Here is a 25,587-nt window from a genome sequence, read left to right as displayed (position 1 = left end):
GTGTTCTAATGATTCTATTTCATTTCCACCACATGAGCATAATCTTTGGGAGTAAGGGATACCAGATAGTCTGCCATTTAGCAGCTCTGATGGAAGTACATTTATTCTCACTTTTGTGAAGAGTCTTCGGTAATTAGACACTGTGAGACTCTCAAGATAATTACATGACTTAAATGGCTCGATGTATGGTAAATTCAAGGCCCTAGGAGAACATGGTGAATTTGAGCGAGCTCTGAGCTCTCTCAGGGCAATATCCCTCATCCGTTGTTTCAGTAATTTCTGTGCTGTTTTGAAACCAAGGTGCATCAAAAGAGACGCTGATAGACCAATTGAGGTCGCTTTCCGATCGGCCCTCCTTTCCCAAAGGGGTTGAGTGGTTTCAAATGGGATGAAACATGAAAGGCCCGTTCCTGATTTAAATACAATTATTTTCAGCCAGAGGTTCATTTTCAGAATCCAGGCCCTTGTGCTTAGTGGACTTTCGCCCGTTTCAAATAACAAAAATGCGTTAGGAATGCAGTACGGCACGTTTAGCAGGTCTCTTATAAACCTTACTTGGATTCTGTCTACGTTTACATAGAATCATAGAATAGTAGAGTTGGAAGAGACCTCATGGGCCATCCAGTCCAACCCCCTGCCAAGAAGCAGGAAATCGTATTCAAAGCACCCCCGACAGATGGCCATCCAGCCTCTGCTTAAAAGCCTCCAAAGAAGGAGCCTCCACCACAATCCGGGGGAGAGATTTCCACTGCCGAACAGCTCTCACAGTGAGGAAATTCTTCCTGTTGTTCAGGTGGAATCTCCTTTCCTGTAGTTTGAAGCCATTATTCCGCATCCTAGTCTGCAGGGCAGCAGAAAACAAGCTTGCTCCCTCCTCCCTATGATTTCCCTGCACATATTTGTACATAGCTATCATGTCTCCTCTCGGCCTTCTCTTCTGCAGTCTAAACATGCCCAGTTCTTTAAGCCACTCCTCATAGGGCTTGTTCTCCAAACCCTTGATCATTTTAGTTGCCCTCCTTTGGACGCTTTCCAGCTTGTCAACATCTCCTTTCAACTGCGGTGCCCAGAATTGGACACAGTATTCCAGGTGTGGTCTGACCAAGGCAGAATAGAGGAGTAGCATGACTTCTCTGGATCTAGACACTATACCCCTATTTATGCAGGCCAGAATCTCATTGGCTTTTTTAGCAGTCGCATCACATTGTTGGCTCATATTTATCTTGTTGTCCACAAGGACTCCCAAGATCTTTTTCACACGTACTGCTGTCGAGCCAGGCGTCCCCCATTCTGTATCTTTGCATTCCATTTTTTCTGCCGAAGTGAAGTATCTTGCATTTGTCCCTGTTGAACTTCATTTTATTAGTTTCGGCCCATCTCTCTAGTGTGTTAAGATCGTTTTGAATTCTGCTCCTGTCTTCTGGAGTGTTAGCTATCCCTCCCAGTTTGGTGTCATCTGCAAACTTGATGATCGTGCCTTCTAACCCTTCGCTAAGTCATTAATAAAGATGTTGAACAGAACCGGGCCCAGGACGGAGCCCTGCGGCACTCCACTCGTCACTTCTTTCCAAGATGAAGACAACGCATTGTTGAGCACCCTTTGGGTTCGTTCGCTTAGCCAATTACAGATCCACCTAACCATAGTTTTGTCTAGCCCACATTTTACTAGTTTGTTTGCCAGAAGGTCGTGGTGGACTTTGTCGAAGGCCTTACTGAAATCCAGGTACCCTACATCCACAGCGTTCCCTATGGCTGCATTGAAGAGAAGTTTCGAAGCAATTTTGGCATTGAAAAATTTTAATGCCAAGCGGACGTGTTGTCCTCCTTTGGTGTAGTAAAATTTTAGTATGGCAGCTCGGCTAGCCTTAACTTTTTGGGGTCACAGTTTCTCTATGTTCTTTCCATGATAATGTATGGTGGAAAGTCAGTCCCAGGTACTGGAAGCTTTTTACTTGCTCTAAAGGGAATTTTCTGGTAGACCATTTGTATTTTGTGTATTTGCGTTCAAAAACAAGGATTTGGATTGGCTAAAATTGATAATTAGCTCATTTGTTTTACAATAGTCTGTAAATATCTTGAGTTGATGTAGGAGCCCTGTTCTGGATCTGGACAGGTTGGCTGTGTCATCTGCATAAAGAAGAATGGGGACTCTCCTCATGCCCAAACTGGGAAGGTGTCCTTGAGGATCCATCATGATTTCTTCTAGGTCATTTAAGAATATGTCAAACAGGGTCGGAGCTAAAATACAACCCTGCCTGACCCCTCTGATCATTTGAATTGGCTTAGAAATTTGGCCCTGAGGACCACATCTAACCTGTAAATGACTGTCGCTGTATAGTTCTTTGATGAGGAAGAGTAGTCTTCTGTCAGTTAGACACTTACCTATCTTAGACCATAATCTGGGTCTGGAGACAGAATCAAATGCTGCTTTTAAATCCACGAAGGCCACGAAAATTTACCTTTCAGTATTTTATGGTATTTCTCTGCTAGATGTAGGAGAATTAAGCTCTGATCCGTGGTGGATGAGTTTTTCCTGAAGGCTGCCTGTGCCTCTGAGAGAGTTTTATTTGCCTCCAATTCCTTTTTCAATTTCTTGCAAAGGAATCGTGCGTATAGTTTCCCTGGGATGGAAAGCAGGCTGATCGGTCTATAGTTACCAGGCTCTTTTGGAGAGCCTTTCTTGTATATTGGAACTGTAATTGCCTGTTTCCAACTCTCTGGGATTTTTCCTGAGTTAATTATTTGGGTGAAAAGAGAGGCCAGTAGTGGGGCCCACCACTGAATATTTGATTTTATAAATTCTGCTGGAATAAAATCGTTTCCTGGGACTTTGCTGTTTTTGAGTTGTGAGATGAGTTCAGCCATCTCCTCAGGTGTAACTGCACACCAGTTTAGGGCACCTGAGAGTGGGAGCTCTGAGAGGTTGGAGTGATGCAGGGTGGTTGAGTTATTTCCAGAGAAGATACCTCTGAAATAGTTTTCCCAAACTATTGATGGTATCTGCTGACTGGGGGACGAGGGTTAAGCGCACCTGAAATGAGGTGCGAGAAAAGTCTGGAGTCTTTTTTGTGATGCTTCGAGCAAGGAGGACCACGCTTTTAATCTACATTACTTTTTTTGTGAAGCAATAGGGCCTTGTATTCTTTTTTTCTTTTTTTTTTCTTTTTTTGTTGATTGTAGTTTATTAGAAGTGGTCCGTGCCCAACTTGTCTGAAGGTTATGTAGGCATTTTTTAAAATTTATTTTTTCTTTTTACATTCTTCATCAAACCAATTTGATGAGACATGTCTAAAATGATTTCTCTCTCTAATTGGCTGACTGATCGGATAAGATAAGTTCTCCTTAAAAAGGGCTATCATGGCTTCATATGCCTCAATTGCTGGTTCGGTGGTGTTTCTCATCATTACTTTTTGTCTCAGCAGCTCTATGTTAGCTGAGTTGATTTTAGTTTGCAGCCATTCATCTAGTTTGGCTGACCATCTATATCTTATCCTAGATGAACTCTTATCCAGCTGAGCAGGAAAGAACTTGTGTGTATCTCTAATTTCTTTTTCGGGGAGAGTCAGTTGTACGGTTAGCGGCAGGTGGTCGCTTTCGATTTTGGGTAAGGTCCTAAAAGACCTAGCCCAGCTTTCAGTGTCTCTAGTTGTCAGAGAGTAATCCACCGTCCTGGCTCGCTCTTTGTTGTTAAAAGTAAGTTCCCCTCTAGGGTCCTCCTTACATGTACCATTTAGTACTAGAAGATCCAATCTGTAAACCATTTGTAACATACAATATCCTGCATAATTTGATGTCTTGTCATTTGATTTCCTATCTGGGAAAACTCTGCCCTCTTTAAGATCTCTTAAAAGTGGGTACTTGGCTTCTATCTCAGAGTCATTGCCTCCTATCCTGGCATTTAGGTCACCAAATATTAGTATTGGCACCCTAGGGTGACTCATCATTTGGGATAAAATGTAATCCTCTAATCTTAGCCAGAACTCTTCTATTTGACTTTTTGTCTTGGAGGGTAGGAGATAGGCTGTTATGATTATTATGTTTGTTTGCTTTGCCTTTAGCAGGATTCCGTGTGCTATCTGAACCAGATTGTCTAGGGGCCTTGTCTCAGCTCGTAGTATGTTAGAGACAAAAATAGCCAGACCACCCCTTTGTGGACCTTCAAAGCTTCCACGGTAAAGCTAGCAAATCCGTCTAGGGTTACAGGAGTTAAGGCCCAGGATTCTTGGCATAATATTATGTCAAAGGAGCTAACAAACTGAAAAAAGGAGTTGTCCCCAAGCTTGTTTGCCCACCCAGCTATGTTCCCGGAGATGATCTTTAGATGAGAGGTCTCCTGGAACCCCGTGTGGCTGTGTAGCTTTCATGCTTTTTCCACATTTGACTCCTTGCCCTCTACTTTAGTACCTAGGGATGGTTCACCTGGACATATGATAAAGGAATTATCAGTGTAAACACAAGGGTTAGTAGTTTGGGTTTTCATAATATTGACCTTTGGGGACAGTGGGAAGTGTTTGGTGATGGTCTCGTCTTTCTCCTCAGGATATGAAAATCTCATCTCTAGCCAGTTTGTGCTATCTGGAACTGCTCTCTGCTGCTCAATTGTTTCCTTAAGTCCTTTCTCATTTGAGTACTGGCATTTTGTATTAATTTTCCTCAAAAGGCAATTTAGTGCCTCCAGCCTTTCTATGATTTGGCTTTGCTCCTTCCCTGGCAGATCTGCGAAGGATGCAATCAGAGACTGTTCCTCAGCACTAAACAGATAACCCTGACCATGAGTGTCATCCCCTCCATTTACGGATTGGACTGCTTGGGCCTTATGGGAGTGCCTTTGTTTTTCTTGATTGAAAACACTAATAAAACTTTTTAGTTTTACAAGGTTTCAATGATTTACCTGCCACCTATTATTAGGAATATATTCATAACCTGTTAGGATTATGATACCAATATAGTTAGATATGGGTGCAGAGTAGCAAAAACGCAGAAGACTATGAGTTTATGTGAGCAGAGGTGAGAAAAAGCAAAATAGCCAGCCTCCCTTTCCCTTTAAAGAGTCATGCGCATAAAATAAGCATCGGAGACATCAAAGGTAACATAGTAAAAATATGTTTACTCACAATCTTATATGATGATGGTCATACAGCTAAAAACATCTTAGTTCCAAAAAAAATACAGTTCAGGATACTACATATCTCTTAACAAAGAAGTAACATCAGCATGGCATGGTCAAGAAACAGGAAGAGATGAAGAGACAAAGAGATAGAAAAAAAGAAAATCTCTCCTTTTATGCCCCAAATTCTAAAGGCATATGTCACTTCCTGTAAGTCTCCAGGAAGTATACTCCCATTTCCCAAATCACATGGAAAACCCCCAAAATGGTGCCATCAACTTTGGAATGCAGCTTGGCTCAGGTTACTAAGCAACAAACAAAACTAACTACATAAACCATCCCACATTGAAAATGCATGCATGATTGCTTAGATAACCCAACACCTATGATGTGGACCTCACTAGATTGCATAACAAACTTCCTAAGCACTTGTGTTCAGCAAAACACTTCACTATTGGTCAATGGAAATAAATTTAAACATTTAAACACTGCTATTTATTATATATCAATTTATGTTAAGTTTTACTTATTTTTAAGAATTGGGAATAACAAAATTATCTTAAAAATACCGTAAATGATGCAAATTACAAGGTTCAGGCTAAACTAATCAGATTTACTATGAATTGTAACTTTCCCTTCAGTGAGTTCTGACTTGCAAACTCTGGAATTTATTGTTTGCTTTGTTTCTTTATTTTATTGATTTGTAAAATACTACATAGGGCTTTTGTGTAGGAGATTACAAAGCATTTCTATGCTACACCATTGACTCCATTTACCATGTGCATTCAGAGGCTAAATTATCCTTAATTTTAAAACATAATGTTTCCATAAATAATAAGGTAATGTATTGGTATTGGTCTGTATCTGTATATGTCCTTTTATTTTTTTAAAAATGAATGTTACTAAGTAGTTCTACTCTTGCTGGTTGCTGTTGCATTTGTTCATTAAATTCGTGATGGCTAGAAACCTAGAAAGTTCAATATTTGCCACTCATCAGGCCTTTGAAGTCTACTTCTAATATTAGTTATCACACATCTGTCTTTTAGTGCCTTTAGAGTAATACAGAGTAATCAAGCCTTTTGTATATTTATCAGATAACGATTATTGTGATGAGTAAAGAGGATGAAAAATTAGGAGTTTCTTCCTCATATGCATTAGAGAGTTAGAATGTTATATATACAGTGGGGGGAGGGGGGAGTATTTGGTCAGATACCAATTGTACAAGTTCTCCCACTTAAAAAAATGAGAGAGGCCTGTAATTGACATCAAAGGTAAACCTCATGAGAGACAACATGAGAAAACACATCCAGAAAATCACATTGTCTGATTTTTCACCTATGAAAAATCAGACAATGTCTACCTATGATGTCAATCGCAGGCCTCTCTCGTCTTTTTAAGTGGGAGAACTTGTACAATTGGTATCTGACTAAATACTTTTTTCTCCCACTGTAAACACAAGAAAATAATGGATTAAATCCACTTGTTAGTTCCAACTGAAGTATAGACTTATATGTCCATACTTAGGTATGCTAAATCCCACTGATTTCCTAGATATCTTCTGTTTTCGATCAGCAGCAGAATGAGCTGAAGTAGTTCCCAATGATGTATAGATACCATTTGTACCATGCATTATATGTAGAGCTTCCCATTTAGCTAGGTGTTTCTACAGTTTCGTTTTTATGTATCTTGCATTTTATTGAATGTCCTGACAGAATAATTAAAGAAATCTCTCACTTACTCACACTCTCTCTCTTTTTGGAAGGAAGGGAGAAATAGGAATAGCCAAATAAAAATCTATACCAAACAAAACTAAATTTAAAACACTAATATTATAGATTAGAATAACATAACATAAGCAAATTGGTTGCTGTGTGTTATGCTTTTAAGTAATTAAACAGATGATAATAGCCTCTGCAACAGACTTATATGGAACTAATTAATTTCAAACATGATCATTCTACAGGCTCATGAACGTTCAGAGAGCTCAGAAGTGGCATTTGTAACGCAGCTAGTGAAAAAGCTGATGATCATCATTGCCCGGCCTGCACGATTGCTGGAATGTCTGGTAAGCAAACAGAGTCTTTGAGGAATCATAGCAGCGATAAATTGCTCCAGGAGTTCAAAATTAAACTTAGTGGAATTGTAAAAAATATGCCAACTAATAAACAGCGCAGTAAAATTGGTTCTGAAAAAGACTTTACAGCTAAAGGAAATTGGAGAGAACTAGGCAGTTCAGTGAGGAATATCTATAATGGATATCTATAATGTTGCTTGCAATGTTTCTCGGAAAAATAGACAAATATTACTGTGCACAGCTAATGGTTATGGTCACACACGTTTAAATACTACTGTCCTTGGAAGTAGTTCCACAATTAAACTTCAGTTAAAATTGGTTTATCAGAATCTGGACATTCACTAATTTCCTTCTCAGTTCTTTTGAAGAAAAATTTTTGGAAGCAAATATAGACAGCAGCATTTCTGACGATCTGAATAATGAACTCCCAAGGTGGTTGTTACACTCCTGAAAATGGATGTGGATGACTTCTAAGATCATTGTTAACATTTTACATGTGTTTTATCTCTCCACAAATGGATGAATACCAAAGGTCTTTATCAAGACCATTGCTAACTATTATATCTATTAAAGGCTTGTCATTTGCTAAGGAAGACTACTAGCCAAAATGTCTGAGGACATTTTGTGTGACATTTTATGTATACAGGAAACACACAAGAAAAAATCACAGTGAGAAGACCAAAAATTCTTGGAATGCAACTGGCAGGGGAACAACCTCACAGACAATATATTAGTGCCATTTTTGTACAATCTGGTGTAACAATCTCTGCAACCTCTCTCACAGAAGTGAACAACATTGAAATCCTATCTGTGAAACTTGATAGTTGCAGTGTATCATCACTCTATAAACTTCCTGGGGTTAATTTCTATTTTACGCCCCCAACCAATTGCAACAATCATGAAGCCCATTTTATTGTGGGAGATTTTAATAGCTGTAGCTGTGTCTGGGGCTATGATGAAAATGATAGAAATGGCAAAGCAATTCTAATATGGGCCGACATTTATTTATTTATTATATTTATATTCTACCCTTCTCACCTCAAAGGGGACTCAGGGCGGATCACAATACACATATAATGGCAAACATTCAATGCCATTAGACAAACGACATATATAGACAACCACATATAGACAGACACACAGAGGCAATTTAACACTCCAGCTTTTGGCTTTGTGAGGATTTGCTCGATTCTGGCCACAGGGGGAGCTGCTGTTGCTTCATCATCCACTGCAACACCGAGTCCTTGATGGAACTTCCTCATCTTCCGCATACTGCTGGAGATTTTATGGCATCGTAAATTAGTTAAATTAGCCTCCCTGCATAAGTGGTACCTAAATTCCTACTTGACAGATGTGACTGTCTGTCGGCTGCATAGATCGACAGCAATCTGGACTATTTATGGTCAGGAGCTTACCCTGACCCGGGCTGGCTGCGAACTCATGACCTCTTGGCCAGTAGTGATTTATTGCAGCTGGCTACTAACCAGCCGTGCCACATCCCGGTTCCGGTCCAATAGTAGAATGAGTCTCCTTCATGACAGTAAATTACCACCGTCATTTAATAGCGGCCAATGGAAGCGTGGTTATAACCCTGATCTGATTTTTGTAAATGAAAGCATAATCCACCAATGCATTAAAAGGGTATTAAACCTGATACTTAATAATGAACACAAACCAATATGCTGCGTAGTATATGCAGCTGTAAGACCAAAAAGTGTCCCATTCCGCAGAACATTTTCAATAAAGCTAACAGGACAAAGTTTACAGAGACCTTGGAAGCGGCTATTTCTGATATAGAACCTTCTATAGGAGGCTATGACCTGTTTGTAGAAGCTGTGAAAAGATCCTTGAGGCTCTCAATCCCTAGAGGCTGTTGCACAAGCTACCTTCCAGGCCTTAACGAAGAATCGCTAAATCAGCTACAGGAATATCTCAGACTATTTCAAGTGAATCCATACAGCGATGTGACTATAACAGCAGGCCAAAAATTATCTACAGCCATAGCTAATGCTAATAAAGATTGCTGGATAGAGCTGCTTGAGAATTTTGATATGTCCAAGAGTAGCCAAAAAACTTGGCAATTGCTGAGATGCCTGGATAGTGACCCTCTGGTCAACTATGGATATGCAAATGTAACACCAGACCAGATAGTTCACCAGCTAATTCAGAATGGGAAAACCAAACACAGCAGAGTAAAGATGAAAAACAACAGGTTGCCAGAACTTGAAAGAACCCGAAGAAACTATCAAGCGATGTAAAACTGGTAAAGCACCTGGCCTAGATGACTTAACGATGGAGCAAATCAAATCAAATACTTGGGGCCCAAAGCTGAAAACTGGCTTTTGAAATTTTATAATCAATGCTTGGCACACAAACAGATTACCAGAGTATGGAGGAAAACTAAGATCATTGCCATTTTAAAACCTCGTAAAGATGCCTCCAATGCCAGGAACTACCGACCAATCTCTCGCTTATGTCATCTATATAAAGTATATGAGAGGATGCTATTAAATTGATTAGGACCTGTTATCGAATCCAAGCTTATTTCACAACAAGCAGGTTTCAGACCAGGGAAAAACTGTACAGGTAAGATTCTTCATCTGACTGAGCGTATCGAGGAAGGCTGTGAGAAAGGCTGCATTACGGGAACAGTTTTTGTGGCAGCCTATGACACAATGCAACATAGAAAAATGCTGCATAAAGTCTACCATATTACCCGGGACTTTGACTTTACAAAAACTGTCCAGACCCTCCTGGAAAACCGCAGCTTCTATGTGGAGTTTCAGGCCAGGAAAAGTAGATGGAGGAGGCAAAAGAATGGTTTACCCCAAGGCAGCTGTAACACCCCTAAGCAGCGTGAACACTGGAAACCAACACGGAAGCCAATAAACAATCTAATATCTTTATTAAAGCAATAAAAGTTCTAAACAAAAATAAGCAGAGTATATAGTCCAGCAGTTGACCTTTTAGAGAAGATCAAAATTAGTCCAATAAAATGAAGTTATATGTCCAGTATTAGAGTCCAAAGTCTATAATCCAAATAACCGAAACACACTCAAACTCTTTGGAAGTTTGAGTGGGGAAAGAGCAAGGTTTCACAGGGAGATTCTTGAAGTAAAGTCCAGAACAAGGATTCAAGGCTAGGCAAGGTATTTCTGGTGGATCTGAAATGCAGTCCAAACTTGACAAGGAGTGGAACGCAACTCCCGGTTTACTCGTGAGTAAGCGCACCAGAGGGCCGCTTGGAAGCTCAGGAACAAGAGACGATGTTCTTCTATAAATAGTCACGTTGACACCGCAATAGGGAAAGCTCAGTGCAGAACTTTTATGGAAGTTCAAGAGCTCCCCCCCCCAAGCAGGTGTTTGACTCCCCAAATCTTCCCAGAGAACGGAGCTGTTTCAACATCGTACCAGATGCCTGCCTCCCCGAAACTTCCCAAGGGAAACGGTTTGGTCACAATCGTCTCTCTCCGCTAATCTCGCGCTTTGCCTTAAAAACTGCTTTTGGGAGCGATGTGTTTTGAGAAAAGCCTTCCTATCAAACACCAAGCTTTCCGGAGAAACAGGCTCTGTTTCAAGGGCGTCCCTAATTGGCTCTGGCACAAAAATGTCAACAGGAGACATCTGGAATGGAACAGAATCTTGATGAGATGGGAAAAAGCCCAAATCCTCTTCAGTTTGATCTATGATGGTTGCAGGGTCATGGGGCAAAGCAGGTGAACATAGCACTGAACAAAACATGCAGAATAATCACAGGAGGCCTTAAATCTACACCTGTTGATAAACTCTACAAGTTAGATGGCATTGCCCCCCCCCCCCCGATGTGCGATGGGAAGTTGCTGCTAACTGTGAGAGAAATAAGGTTGAACATTGTGAAAGCCACCCACTGCATGACTATCAGCCTCCTCCCACTAGACTCAAATCAAGGAAAAGCTTCATGAGAACCACCACTCCTCTTAATGTTCCTCCAGCAACAGCAAGAGTATCCCTCTGGGCAGCTAAACCAGGCAATTCTAACTGGATGGCCCCCCATGAGGGTCTGCCTCCAGAGGCAAACCAAGAATGGGCTATTTGAAGTCCCTAAACAGACTCAGAGTGGGCAGTTCAAAAGACAACCTGGCAAGATGGCACTACCTGAATGAATCCTTCACCTTGTGTGACTGTGGAGCAGAACAAATAACTCCGCATATGTATGCTTGCCCACAATGCCCTGACTCATGTACGAAGGAGGAGTTGTTTAAAGCTACGGACAATGCGGTTGCTGTTGCCCACTTTTGGTCTAATTCCTTGTGATTCCTTTATTTTATCACTTTTAAATTTATTTATTATGCAATGCTTTTGACACAAAATGAAAATAAATAACTTCTAAGATATGTGTATTGGGCAAAATTAATTAGAAGATTTAACAGTGCGAGGTAAAAAAATTAATCACTTGTGTTTTTAAGAAAAAATTAGCATTATCATCTCTTTGTGTTCATGCTTTATGTGCAAGACAGTTGGATGCCAGAACATTTATTGTACTTATGAAGCAACATAAAAATTAACTGTAGAAGATCAACCCTGACTAAGCCCTTTCAGGAATTTATGATACCTGTCCCAGCTTGTCTCTTGATCACACTTTCAGATTGAGTACTTACATTTGCTATCTGTTGCTGTTCTTAGTGGACAGAGTTTTTCCAAAAATAGATCTAAGCTAAAGTCTGGCTTCTTTTACATCTCTTTCCCATCTGTTAGCCTGTTTCTGGGTAACTAACTCTAAAAGACATATGAAAATGTTCTCTTTTCCTTTTTGGTAACAGGGCAATATATGGATATCATTTTGATGATTTGGAATACATAAAACATGAATCTAATTATTGTCCATTCTGTTATTTTAAAAGATACATGAAGCATCATAGTGCTTCTGTATAATCTCTTTTCTTTTTCCTGTGTTGCCTTACTAAAAAGGCAATGAATACAGCCATTTCTAGGAATTGTTAATTTTGTTATTTTTATTTTTCTAATGCAGAAAAATATATAATGTTAGTGTGCCACTGCTAAGTTGTATTGTGAATTGTGATATTTGGTTTTGAATTTGAATATTAAATAAACCCATATTTTCAAGCTGAATTGTGCATTTTGTTGCATTTTTCTCGTCATTCGTAAAATGAAGTGAAATGCTTTTTTTTGGAAATCATATTAACTGCTGTTTCTTTATATCCTTGAACTTCAGGAATTTGATCCCGAAGAGTTCTACCATCTGCTAGAAGCTGCAGAAGGCCATGCCAAGGAAGGAGGAGGCATTAAATGTGACATTCCTCGTTATATCATCTGCCAACTGGGCCTCACCAGGGATCCCCTGGAGGGTGCGAACTTTCCCTTTCTATTTTTTAAAGAGATATATATACACACACACACACACACAAGTTTGTTAACAAATTTAAGACATCTGAGTTGTTGATTTTATTATTGAGGACCAGTCGGCAATTTGAAGTTTGTGCTGTTTAAAAGTTTGTGTTGCTTGCATTCTGGGTTGTATCCAGAATAGCATAGAACAGAACTCCACAATCTGAATCATCCTGTGGGTGGAAATGAGGGGAGGGGATTACTTTAATGCATTCTCTCTCTCCCACACAGCTGCTTATCCTCCCCTAAAAGTATGTGAGGTCTGGAGAAAATAGAGCAGCTCAGTATGTGAACCATGGCAATTTTTGTTATCTTTTCAAGTGAAATGAGCCTTTCCATTTTCTAAGGGTCACTTTCTGATCCAACCTACTAATGCCATGTAGAAAGTGGCCTTGTATTGCCATTATAGAGTTTCATCAACAACATTTTACATTCTCAAATGTGTAGCCAATCAGTGTCTAGTCTGATAGACTGTTTAATCTGTGAGCCCATCTACATGGGCTATATAAGTTGGTTTGGTGTTCACATGATGCACGGAGTCCATTTGCCTTAACACAGCCTTGTCCCGATTTTTTAAAAGTTATGGGATGATATTGAGCTTTCCTGAAATTCCAGAGCTCGTCAACACTTTGGGCCAGTGTAAAGAGTTGGGAAGTGGCTGCAGCTGTTCACATCACCATCCCACTTTTCCTGGGCTTGGGCAACCCCAGGATAAGGGGATGGCACTTATCTTCCACTTGTCAGTTTGGCCTCAGTGGCGACTACTGGCCATGAAACTGGCAGCACCATGCGGTCCCTGTAGTGACGATAGCTGGAGTGCCAAAGCTATCGGAGAAGGGAGGTCGAAAGGAGGAGTGACTTCTCCCCCTCACTACAGGAGCCACGTGGCAATCGCTGCCAGTTTCATGGTGATGATTGCCACTAAGGCCAGATCGACATGTGGAAGGTAAGTTCCAAGTCTGAAAAGAAATTTAAATGGATCTAGATAATCATCTCATCCAGGAACTCCTGTAATTGGGAAGCTACCACATGCTCCAGTACCTTGTCCCTTTTAGAAAATGGAAATCTCCAGAACCTTTTTGGATATTTTATGATCTTTGGAAAGAAATGATCTTGTTAGACGTCACAACCTGTTGAAAAAGCATGACCTGTTAGAGTCATAACCCTTTGGTAAAATGGCATTCACCAGCATTTATGCAAGGCAGTTTAACTGATATCTTTAAAATCTCTTTGAACTGTGAAGGACAAAGATATGCCAGTGCACAAAAACTTATATATTCAGAGTTTTAGACATGTTCCTTGAAGTTGCCCCAAAACATCAACTCTCCCTTAAAATATATTTGCCTTTAAATCATGCTCTCAAGAGACAAAATAAACAGTCTTCTTTAAAAGTAACAGAGTTGGTTTACTCACAGAACTTCATGTATACAGCATACAGGCACTTTGCTTATGAATCCAGTTACAATAGGATTTTAAGTAGTTTCTCTATGTAGGTAACACAGGGCATCTTCCTTAGAAACAATAGTCCATAGTCCAATGGAGTTTTAAAGCATATGTCTCACTGAAGTCTAAACTGTGTAACTGTACTCAGTGCTTCTAAGGCGAACAGATGGCTTCTACTCTAAGAGTCTAATGCCAGGCTTCTCAAAGCAAACACACGAAAATGGAGTCTTAGTCCAGACCTGATCACATGGTCTGTAGCCACTCCCACAACAAAGAGGTTAGGTAAAATTGCAAACCAATACACACATACAATACAGTAAGCAATTATATACATAACAAACAACTAGCGGAGGCTTATGAAAGTTGCTATTTCCAACAGTCCCAAAATGCATTTGGTCACATAAATTTCTCTTTAGGGTGATGGAACACTGAACAAATAGATTAAACCATTCCTAACCCTACAGAGATTGTAGCAAAATTATTGTATATGTATTAGACTTTGTTTGTAGTACTATAAAGCATGTTATATGGAGCTGTGTCACATATTTCCTTCAAATGTACAAATCTAATACTTGGCTAAAGCCAGTTGCTGTTCCCATTACAAGATGAATGGGTCTTTTATATAAGCTCTATTTATTTCCCAGATATTTAAAAATTCTTTTTGAAGAAAGATATATATTTCCTAAACACGCTATAAACTGATTTTCTTGATGTTAATGAATTCAATGTATTTTGCAGGATCATTTTTAAAAATGCACTGATCACTGATGAAAGTGTGCTTTTGGGGAAAGATTTCTACTAAGAAAGGTCACACAATCCACTATCTTCTTTGTACTTCTGGTTCATATACTGATTCCTTCAGACATCTTGAGTATGGAGAGTTGTGTAATTGGGGGCTGGGGTTTACAAATGTGCGAAGGAATATAAAATCACATCCTACAAGTGTTTTTTCTGTCTCCCCCTTCCCCAGAAATGGCCCAGTTGAATAGCTATGACAGTCCAGATACTCCAGAGACAGATGATTCTGCTGAGGGAAAGGTAAATGAATTAAAAGATGAGTACCACAATATAGTTTTTGCATGTTTACAAGTAATTTCTAACTAGTAACAGAAGTTTAGTAAAGCCATTCTTTTAAATAAATTATTAATAAATTGTAAATTAATATCTTCTAGTAGTGAAAAATACTTATTTTACTTATAACATTTTAAACTTATTTCAATAGATTTTAATGATAGAACATATTTAGAAAATGTTTAGTGCATTAATTTTTATGTATGTTAAAGTTTTAGTAAAGTAGCCACTTGAACTGAACGTGAAAGAGAGTCCCATTGTTACTCTCCTTATGGTCTGAAATGTTGAAATGCTCCTCTTCCTCTCCCGCCACCTCCCACCCCGAGGTCCTTATACACAAATGCTGCATCCAGAATTATTCCAGTTTCTTTAATCTAAGGAAAGCAATAATAGTTTAAATGGTCTGAGAGAAAATCACTTTAATACAATTCAAAAACAGATAGTTTAGAAGCATATTGAAATTGTACATCTTCTAATGGTAGAAAGAAAGTGAAAACTATCTCTTGTGTTTTCAGAGCCGTGGAGCCACTGCACAAGTCAAGAAAACTCCATCTGAAGAAGAATTTGAAACCATTAAACTAATTAGCAATGGGGCATATGGGTAAAATATTAAATATATATCTAAGCAATTTTGAAGAAGAATCTGCAACCTAATAAAGAACTAGCAAAAAATAATGATACGGGAGATTTGTGATTCTGATCATAAATAAGAATATGTAAGGTTTTGACTATAAATAATACTGGAGATTTATGATTTTGATCATTGTAAATCATATGGAATTTGAGAGTTGGATTTTAAATGGTGATCTCAGATTCATTATAGTGGTGTGCGTCTTCTAAAAGTCCTTTAGAAAGTTTACATAATAGTAAATGAATGCTTATTTTTCCAAGACAGTATAGACACTATTATCGGCATGTTCTCAGTGTTCTGTCCTGCTCAGCATTCCTTGGGATACTTAATTAGATGGAAGAAGAATGAAAATAATTTTGATTAATAGATTAGAAAAATATAGAAGAACTAGAACATTTTTACTAGATAAGATTTTCACATATTAAATTTATATTTACATTCTTAGCATCTTTTGGCAGAGGACCAAAGACTTAATTGGTCACCTACTCTTGTATTTTTTTCTTCTGCTTGTGAAATAATGGTCACATTCAGATGCCACTAACCAGCTGTGACTCAAAATAATTTCCAATTATCGAGGTTAAAACTGGGTTTTGGTGTATGCTGGGAAAATACTGACGTTGCAGTAGAATAAGCTAAACAAACCATGGGCCTTAATTACATTTTTGTTTTGACATATAAATCTGCTGTTATAAAGCTATTTTCCCAGACAGGCTTGGGAAGAGGTGGGCTGCTTTGGCTCTCCAGATGTTACTGAACTGCAGCTTGCACAGAAAAAATAATTTTAAAGTTAGTGTACTATTATGTTGCTTGTAGTAGGAGATAAGCAGCAGCATGCTCATCCTTGGTAAATCAGAGTTCCTGTGAATTGTAACATTAACACAGGCAAACAAAAAACAAATGTTTTGCCTTTTTTTCTCTTAATACTTTTATTGATTTGTATCTCAAGGTGAGCAGCATTAGCAACAAGCCAGAAGTAAGCCATGGGTCCTTGTTCAGACGTAACAAGCAGCCATGGTTCAAACAATCCAGAAGCCAGCCAATAACAAACTGTAGTTTCTGATTATAGTTTGTGGCAGGTCAACAAAGCATTGCTCTTTTTAAAGTCTGGATTCAGACCCAACAACATGTTAGAATTTAACAAATCACAGTTTGGTTTATCATTACGTGAGGGCCTGGCTATTTGATGATGGCATATATCCCCAAAGCCTCTTTCAGTGATGAGATGATTCAAAGTAAATGTTGGTATGTTGAATCACATTATTGGGAGAAATGAAGAATATGAATGAATGATAGTAATGCATAGGCAGCAAACAATATATAGTAATATAATAAGAATATTTTATTATGAATGTTATATGTTCTTGAAGCCAAATGGTATATAGGGATGAGGCAGAAAATCTGTATATCTGTGGAAAGTTTTGTTGGGACAATGATTAATTGTACTAGAATAATAACTTTGTTTCCAAACACTGGTTCTTCTATTACCTCACCTACTTTGACATTTCTATTGTCATTGGGGACTTGAATTTATCGCTCTTATTCACTGTTAGTTCTAGATGAAACCTCATGCTTCTGCTTAACGTTGCAGTAGAAGTAGGAAAGGATGAAGAATTCTTTGTCCTTTGTTTTCTGCCTTTTGGTGGCTATATGAACTGATCAAACAATTGAAATTTCAGAACAATTCCTAGAATTCAAAACCTCTGGAGTATGTCCATGGTATATCTAACATAATTCAATTTTCTTGTGTCATCTTAGTGCAGTGTTCTTAGTGCGCCACAGAACTACACGTGAACGCTTTGCAATGAAGAAGATCAATAAGCAGAACCTTATTTTGAGGAACCAAATTCAGCAAGCTTTTGTGGAAAGAGATATCTTAACATTTGCAGAAAATCCGTTTGTTGTCAGTATGTTATGCTCCTTTGAAACCAAGCGGCACTTATGCATGGTCATGGAGTATGTTGAAGGTATTGTTTTCCCACCCCTAAACTCTCCTGATTGTAATACTGATCTTATATTTTTTGTGGTTGTGGTTTGCTTTATGACAGAAGTACAGAACATTGCATATGCTGCCTTCTTATCCTTTAGGACTGAGGGGTACCAACTTATTTCTGTAAACCTTTACATTCCTCTTGATTACTGTTGACAAGGACACAGTGATGAATCCTCATGATACCCCAGAGTTTACAACTTAACACTGTGGGAGGACCTTTCCTTAAGAAGGTCCTGCTCAACATGAAATGGAGCCAAGCCCTATGAAGTACAGTTGATGAAGCTGAGTCTGTTTAGCCTAGAGATGATGATGATGATGATAAAAAATGTATTTTTACCTGCCCCTCCTTTTGGCTCAAAGCAGGGCACAATATAATTTGGAGGCAACATAGTAGCCATGTATAATGTCTGTCACATAGAAAATTGAACCAATTTGTTTTCTGCTCTCCAGAGGGTTGGCCCAAATCAATATATTCAAATTACAAGGAAGAAATTTCTGACTAGGAAGAAAGTCTGAAAGATATGGGCTGTTTAACAGTAGAATGGAACCCTTGGGAACATAGTGGGTTCTGTTGGTCACAGGAAGCTTTTAAACAGTTTAAATGGCCTCTGTTGTGCATGTTTTAGCTGTGGTTTCCTGCATTGAAATGGGGTTTGGTTAGATAAATAACACTTGGGTACTTTCTAGCCCTACAGTTCTGTGATTACAGTAGAGACCCATGGGGATTGGTAGATGCCAGATAGGTGTCATTTGTAGTTGCTTGAGAGTTACTCTTAGTCCAGTATTTCAGTGCACCTGGCACAGAGCTGACTTTCATGACTCTGCAGAAGCTATAAGTTTTGCAAAGAATAGGTTCCCATGTTCCTTTAAAGTGGATTGCTAGTACAAGCATTTCAGTGTCTACATTTAAATTTTCAGAATATAGCGGCGTGAGCGGCCGCTGTTAGCTCCAGCTTCTGCCAACCTAACAGTTTGAAAACATGCAAATGTGAGTAGATCAATAGGTACCGCTCCGGCGGAAAGGTAACGGCGCTCCATGCAGTCATGCTGGCCACATGACCTTGGAGGTGTCTACGGACTAGAAATGGAGAAGAGCACCAACCCCCAGAGTCAGACAGGACTGGACTTAACGTCAGGGGAAACCTTTACCTTTATCAAGATATAAATTTAGAAAATTCTCAGTGGACCTAACTGGCATATTTTAGAAAGGGTTGTGTTCCCTTTCCTCATTGTGTGTATTACATCATTCTATACTATAAACTATTTTTTATTTTATGGATTGCCCTTATATTTCAAGAGAGGACAGGAAAGCTATCTCAGGCTTACCATTTGCTATCCCAGAACTGGAGCTCACTGTACTTGGAGGCTTGATAAAATCTGAAACAACTTTGAAGTGCTGAATTTATCACGTTTATCTCAAACAAATACCATTGCCTACCCCAACAAGTACATATGTTCAACAACAACAAAATACTTGCAACCATAATGTTTTGAAGCTCCATTATTCATAGCTTCCTGTTGTCTGTGGAGTTGCCTTCATTGCCTATGGAAACCTTATGCTTTCACCATTGTGTGTCTCTGTGTTAAGAATTATTCTTTGACAACCTTACAGGCTGAACATCCCCTTGTGATTTTATTACAGAACGCCAAATTAAATGGAGTAAGGATTATGCAGTCTGTTTCAGGAATGCATTGCCAGTTTTAAATACGTATGCCTCTTTTTCTGTCTTTCAGTACATTTGAAATGATCCCTCAGTCTATAATATATATGTTTGCTGAGGAGAAAAAAAGTCAGCCTCAAAACTATTATGCTACAGTGTACTGGGCGAAAACATAGTCCCACTGTGAAAGGAGTTGTTATGTAATAGCAGTCTAAGGCTGTAGTCCTGTTCCTCATAACATCTGAGTATTCACTAGTACTGAATATCTCAATAGACAAGTATATGACAACAGGATAACAAGTTGAACTTTGTCAGCTTTCGCTTCTGCCTGACACTAGCACAAATGTTCTTCACTCCCATATGTTGTGTCTTCATTGTGAACCAGGAGGAGATTGTGCAACCCTTTTGAAGAATATTGGAGCTTTGCCTGTTGATATGGCAAGGATGTATTTTGCAGAAACTGTTCTGGCACTGGAGTATCTCCACAATTATGGCATCGTCCACCGTGACCTAAAGCCTGACAAGTATGCTTTTAGCTTCTCATGTTTGGACCTGTCCTTGCAGCTGTCCATGCTATAAATAGATATAGGAATGTGTGCCATTTTCTGTGTTCCACAAGGCTGACCATTTTATTTTTTGTGTTTGTTCTTGTTACTGAGCTGCTTTATAGCAGATGTCGTATTGTTATTACCTAAAAATATATATTTCAAAATCTCATAAACGAAGCTTTACATTTAAAATCAGAGTATTTTTGGGCAATATCAAACATTTGCATTGTCCATTTAGTAAGAAACGGACAAACTTTAAAAGCCATTAAAAACACTAAGTCTAAATATATGATATATTTTTTAAACAAACTGCACTGATTTCCATTTTATGGTATGTAGTATTCAGATAAAATAAAATAAAAGAGTAGCTCTGCTGGACTCACTGGAGCTCACTTATTTAATTGATTTTAGTGGGCCAGCTGTAAGCATTACTAACTCTGTATTTGACTCAGTGTTCATGTTTAGATCTTAATCAGCATGGACATTGAAATTTTGTGGATCAGCTTAGGCCATGTACAGTGTTCATGTTGACATTGAAACTCCTGTGTAGCCTTCCCATTAAATATCCCCTTCCTCAAGTCTCATATTCAGAACAGCTTTACTTTTTTTCTAGGCTGTACTCCCAGAGGGAAAAAAATAGGAAGTATTATTCACCTCTGGATGAATCCCTTAATCTCTTTCCCAAACTTGCAACCAAAAACTGGTCTTGGTGGCACTTGATTTAAGAAACAAATCCTTTCAATCCAGTTAACATTTCCTTTTAAAATTGATCACATTAAAAGTAGAGGGCTGGCAAAGCCGAAAGGGGAAAACCATAAGCTAAATCCAAAAGAATCACACGGCACTGGTCGCTTATTCTTTTTAAAATAAGGATATTGTATTGAGGAGTTTGGATATGATGCTATGAAGTATTTTTGATACTTTAAAAACAATAAACATCTAATATCTTTCCATCTTGTCATTTCATGCACCTGAATAAATTAGTTTAAAGTGCTTAGATCTCTGTTAGTTGTCACCAGTACACATTCACACTTTAAGAGTCCCTCACTGGCAAACTCAATTATGTCTTTATTGGATGAAATACATAGTGGTTAAGTTGTAACATTTATTCTTCAGGAGTCTGCTCTGGGAGAAATAAAACTCAATGATGAAAAGATTATATATCCATATACATTTAAAATCTTGCTTCCTTTAAACATTTACCAAGACTAAGTGTGGTTTTTCACCAAGACTTACCTGTTTGTGACTTATATTTTGTTAGTAAACTCCTCATTAATAGTGTATTGTCAAGTGTTTTGAGTCAGTAAATTTGCTTATAATTTGCTTGACTTTTAAAACACTTTTCTAATACTCACATGTGATTCCTTTTTTCAGTCTTCTCATAACTTCAATGGGACATATCAAGCTGACTGATTTTGGTCTTTCTAAAATTGGCTTAATGAGTCTGACAACTAATCTGTATGAAGGTCACATTGAGAAAGATGCCAGAGAATTCTTGGATAAGCAAGTAAGTTGCACTTATATTTTCTGTGAATAATTGCATACAGGTATACCTCAATCAATGAGGTAGATGCATTACTGGTCATTCCTGTTTCTTGAAGGGAAATTTTAGTATTAGAGATAGAGATAACAGAATTATAAAGTACACCACAAAAAGAACAGTTCGGCATGTTTCAACAAACATTTTATCCAGAACGAATGATGTGCCCATGAGAAATGAAACAACCAGATCAGAGAGGTTTTGCAAAATAATCACAAATAGTTTGATTTTTTTGGAGACTTAATTAAAAGTTTCTTCCAAATGCATCCAACAATGACTTTTTCTTTTGCTTGACTTCATCTTTCTTAAGAGTTTCTCTTTGGTGCCCAATTCTGTATATTATGCTTTTGAAAAAGCTGGAGGCTAATACGTTTTCTTATTTCCCTATTTGTTTTGCTGTCCATGCTTGCTCAGTAAGGAATTCTTAAAGCAAGTGAAGTTTACTTTTGCCTGTTGTATAGCCACAGTATGGTACACTGGAGTAGAATTCACTTATTTCCCAGGTCAAGCTTTATTGCATTGTTTAGCGCAGGCACATTGCTGAGTTCAGCACAGAAGGTTCAGATTTCTTTCACCATCTTCCTAAGATGGATGCTGCTTTGAAATTTTCAGCTAGATGAAGGATAAGAAGGAAAAGAGGGTGTAAAATCATTGTAAAAAAGAAGGTTCTTTGTCATCTGCATGTTGAGAGTTATAAACAACATTATGATATATCTAAGCTTCTACATTATTTTTTCTCCCTTTCTAGGTTTGTGGGACTCCAGAATACATTGCCCCAGAAGTGATCTTGCGTCAGGGTTATGGAAAGCCTGTGGACTGGTGGGCCATGGGAGTAATCTTGTATGAGTTTCTAGTTGGATGTGTTCCTTTTTTTGGCGACACACCAGAAGAGTTATTTGGGCAAGTAATCAGTGGTATGTATGATGGGTTGAGAATCAGCAGGGGTTGTCTGTCTGTATCTGTTAAATAGTTCCAATATTATTGAATCAACATTCACGAGAGTTGCCTGTAAAATGTAATGAAAATAGTAAAATGTTGAAAGAACAAAAAAAAAAGTCAAATTGGATATTGGAAAGCAAAATCAAAGGTTTTGCTTTCATCCCTAAAATGCCAACTGTTTGTCTGGCAAGCTTGTTTGAGACATCAGGGCAGCTGAGTCAGTTACAGCCCAGGCACATATCAAATTTGATGAGGCCTTGCAAGCTACACTCATGTGACTGATCCACTTGCAAAACTAATGCAATCTCAGTGTATGAATTCTGGTGGAACATACCAAAAATATGTCTACTTCAACACTTATTTTCTATACTTCTTAGGAATGCAGAGATAGGGTTTGAAATGCATAGCTTTTTCCCTCCTTATGCTGGAAGTAGTGTTCAGAAGCATGCAACCTCTTCACTGGGAAGTTATATTTAATTCTCCTATTTTCTTGTACCATGGTCTGCTTGACAGGGTACACAATCTGGGGGTTTCTTGGTGCCTTTCCTAATATAGAGGAGAAAAGCCTTTAGATACTTGATAGTTTTCTCTATTTTTCTGCTTCTGCCATTGCTTGTTCTGTGCTCTTTTCTCCTCTCCAGCAATTTTCTCAGTTCCCATTTGATCCTCACTAGTCTCTCCATTTAATCCTCACTGCTGCTTTTTTATGAGAGCATAAATGTCTGCCTTTGTCACAACATTAATCTTAGTATGTATAACAGTGTTCTCAGTAGAACTCTCTGAATACTGTCCTCTGCATGTGGAAGCCAGGCTGTCTTTCAGATGGTGTCCTAACAGACACTGTTAAGGGGCTCTAGCATTCATGCTTTGTGGACACTGCTTCTGCTACTGATGAAGAGTCCAGCATTTTAAAGTAAATTGGATAAAGTAACTTGCAGTCATCTCTCATCAGAGAAGACATGAAGCTGGAGTATGAGGAAACTGAAAAAGGGAATATACTCTAAAAATTGAAACATAATGGAAAGGTGGGCCCTGATAATGGTAGGATTGGAACCCTAATCTCCAGAATTGTAATCTAATGTTCATATTACTACACTGATGAAGATAAACAGTATTAATGGTTGGGTAATAAATGACCTGATATGCAATTCTTAAGTGTTTTGCTTTGGTAAAGAGGGAGTATTTTACTTGCTTAATATATTTAAAACTATGTACTGGATCTAAGTGAGCAATATAAGAAGTGGAAACACTTTCATTAGCTTATAGTGACACCCCCCCCCCCCCATTTATAAGTTTTTCTTCCTCTGCACATATTTTACTACAGTATATCTATGAACCAGAGGTTTTCCAATTTCAGAATTTTTTTATAGGAGATTGGAGTAGGAGCAGGAAAGTCCTATTTTAAGAACAAGTTTATGCTTACACTTTGTATCAAGATCTTGGAGTAGAATTTTATTCCTAGTCTTGTGTGATTTCTGTAGATGAAATTGCCTGGCCAGAAGGAGATGAGGCTTTACCACCAGATGCACAGGACCTCATTGGCAAACTTCTCCGACAAAACCCCTTGGAAAGACTGGGAACAGGTACAAACTAATTTTTATAAAAATGGTTCTCTGAAACATTGAAACTTAAGGAGAGGTAGTTTAAATAGAAGGAAACCTTTGCTAATCAAATTATTATCTTTCTCAGTTATATAATGTCTCCTCCATGTATGGTATAATGGTCTTCAGAAGTTTGTACTGTTCTGCAGCAGAAATATAGTAGAGTCTTGGTTATCCGAGATAATGGGGCAGGCCCAATCTCGGATAACTGAACTCCTCGGGTTGTCGGGAGGCCCTATTATCCCTCCCTGCAATCCGGTTTAGGTAAGTGCCTGTGAGTGCTGCTGCCTAGCAACACTCATGGGCGCTTCCCAAGAGGCGAGTGGTCACCAAGGGACGGGTCTCTGTCCCTACGATGAGCACTCGGCCTAGGAAAGTGCCCGTGAGTGCTGCTGCCTAGCAACGCTCACGGATGCTTCCCAAGAGGCGCGTGGTTGCCGAGGGATGGGGCTCTGTCCCTACGATGAGCATTCAGCCCAGGGAAGTGTCCGTGAGTGCTGCTGCCTAGCAACCCTCACGGGCACTTCCCAAGAGGCAAGTGGTCGCCGAGGGACAGGGCTCTGCCCCTACGACAAGCACTCGGCCCAGGGAAGCACCTTTGAGTGCTGCTGCCTAGCAAAACTCACGGGCGTTTCCCAAGAGGTGAGTGGTTGCCAAGGGAAGGGGCTCCATCCCTACAAAGAGCACTCAGCCCAGGGAAGCGCCCGTGAGTGCTGCTGTCTAGCAACACTCACGGGTGCTTCCCAAGTGGCTAGGGCTCTCTGAGGGACGTCTCCTCAGATCTCCCTCGGCCAGGCCCTTGCTGGAGGAAATCCAGCAAGGGCCTGGCCAAGGAAAACCCACGGCACGCTCCTCATCTCTCGGAGGGACAGGCCCTTGCGGAAGCACCCCGGATCTTCCTTGGCCAGGCCCTTGCTGGAGGAAACTTTTTCCCCCAGCAAGGGCCTGGCTGAGGGAGATCTGGGGAGACGCGGGGTGCTTCTGGAGCGCTTCCTCCTCCTTCTCCCTCTCCTTCTCTTGAGCTCCCTTCGTTCGAGAGAAGGAGAGGGAGAGGCGTTCCTCGCGGCGCCTCGGATGATACGGACACTCGGTTAACCAGGGTTCGGTTAACTGAGACTCTACTGTATGTCATTTTATAGGGATAACAAGACTTCAGGATTTGATTTTTGCTACTTCCTAACTTGTTACAATGATCACATTGCATCTTCCAGCAGCTACAGCCTGTGTTGGCTAATGTTTAAAACCTCAACATTGGTTAGTATAGTGCATAGTATATGGCAGTGTATATGACATCAAAGCTTTGACATTCATTGTTTTTCCCTGCCTCTTTTTGCTTCAGTTGACAATGCAATTAAGACCTTATGAACCATGAAACATTTGTTTGCTCAGATATTTGAGATTAAACATGACATATCTCAGAGATTTCTCTCTTCTCAAATACAATGACCATTTAACAAGAGCAAAAGCCAATGGAGAGCCTCCACCCCAACACTTTTTCCATTCTGATTACTGCCAATCTCAGGCAAAATACCCCAGTTTTTTTGCCTTATAGTTCTTTGAAAAGTGTGAAAAGACACTTTATTGCTTAGTAACTTTA

General features: G+C 39.2%; 1 protein-coding gene across 8 annotated transcripts in view; it reads left to right on the top strand.

Moving 5' to 3' along the window:
* mast2 (microtubule associated serine/threonine kinase 2) overlaps nucleotides 1-25,587 on the top strand; it is a 199,709-nt gene that overhangs the window by 151,446 nt on the left and 22,676 nt on the right. For all 8 annotated transcript variants that reach the window (XM_062978356.1, XM_062978350.1, XM_062978349.1 and 5 more), the window contains 9 exons: nucleotides 7,071-7,172; nucleotides 12,394-12,526; nucleotides 14,980-15,047; nucleotides 15,596-15,681; nucleotides 17,467-17,675; nucleotides 19,748-19,886; nucleotides 21,285-21,417; nucleotides 22,199-22,364; nucleotides 23,871-23,972. In XM_062978356.1, coding sequence (XP_062834426.1) covers nucleotides 7,071-7,172; nucleotides 12,394-12,526; nucleotides 14,980-15,047; nucleotides 15,596-15,681; nucleotides 17,467-17,675; nucleotides 19,748-19,886; nucleotides 21,285-21,417; nucleotides 22,199-22,364; nucleotides 23,871-23,972 — 1,138 coding nt within the window. The remainder of the gene's footprint in view (nucleotides 1-7,070; nucleotides 7,173-12,393; nucleotides 12,527-14,979; nucleotides 15,048-15,595; nucleotides 15,682-17,466; nucleotides 17,676-19,747; nucleotides 19,887-21,284; nucleotides 21,418-22,198; nucleotides 22,365-23,870; nucleotides 23,973-25,587) is intronic.

This window comes from Anolis carolinensis, chromosome 4 (genome assembly GCF_035594765.1).
Source record: "Anolis carolinensis isolate JA03-04 chromosome 4, rAnoCar3.1.pri, whole genome shotgun sequence".
Taxonomy (NCBI): Eukaryota; Metazoa; Chordata; class Lepidosauria; order Squamata; family Dactyloidae; genus Anolis; species Anolis carolinensis.
The sequence above is the reverse complement of the archived record's forward strand: the minus strand, read 5'-3'. Positions and strand labels throughout refer to the sequence as shown.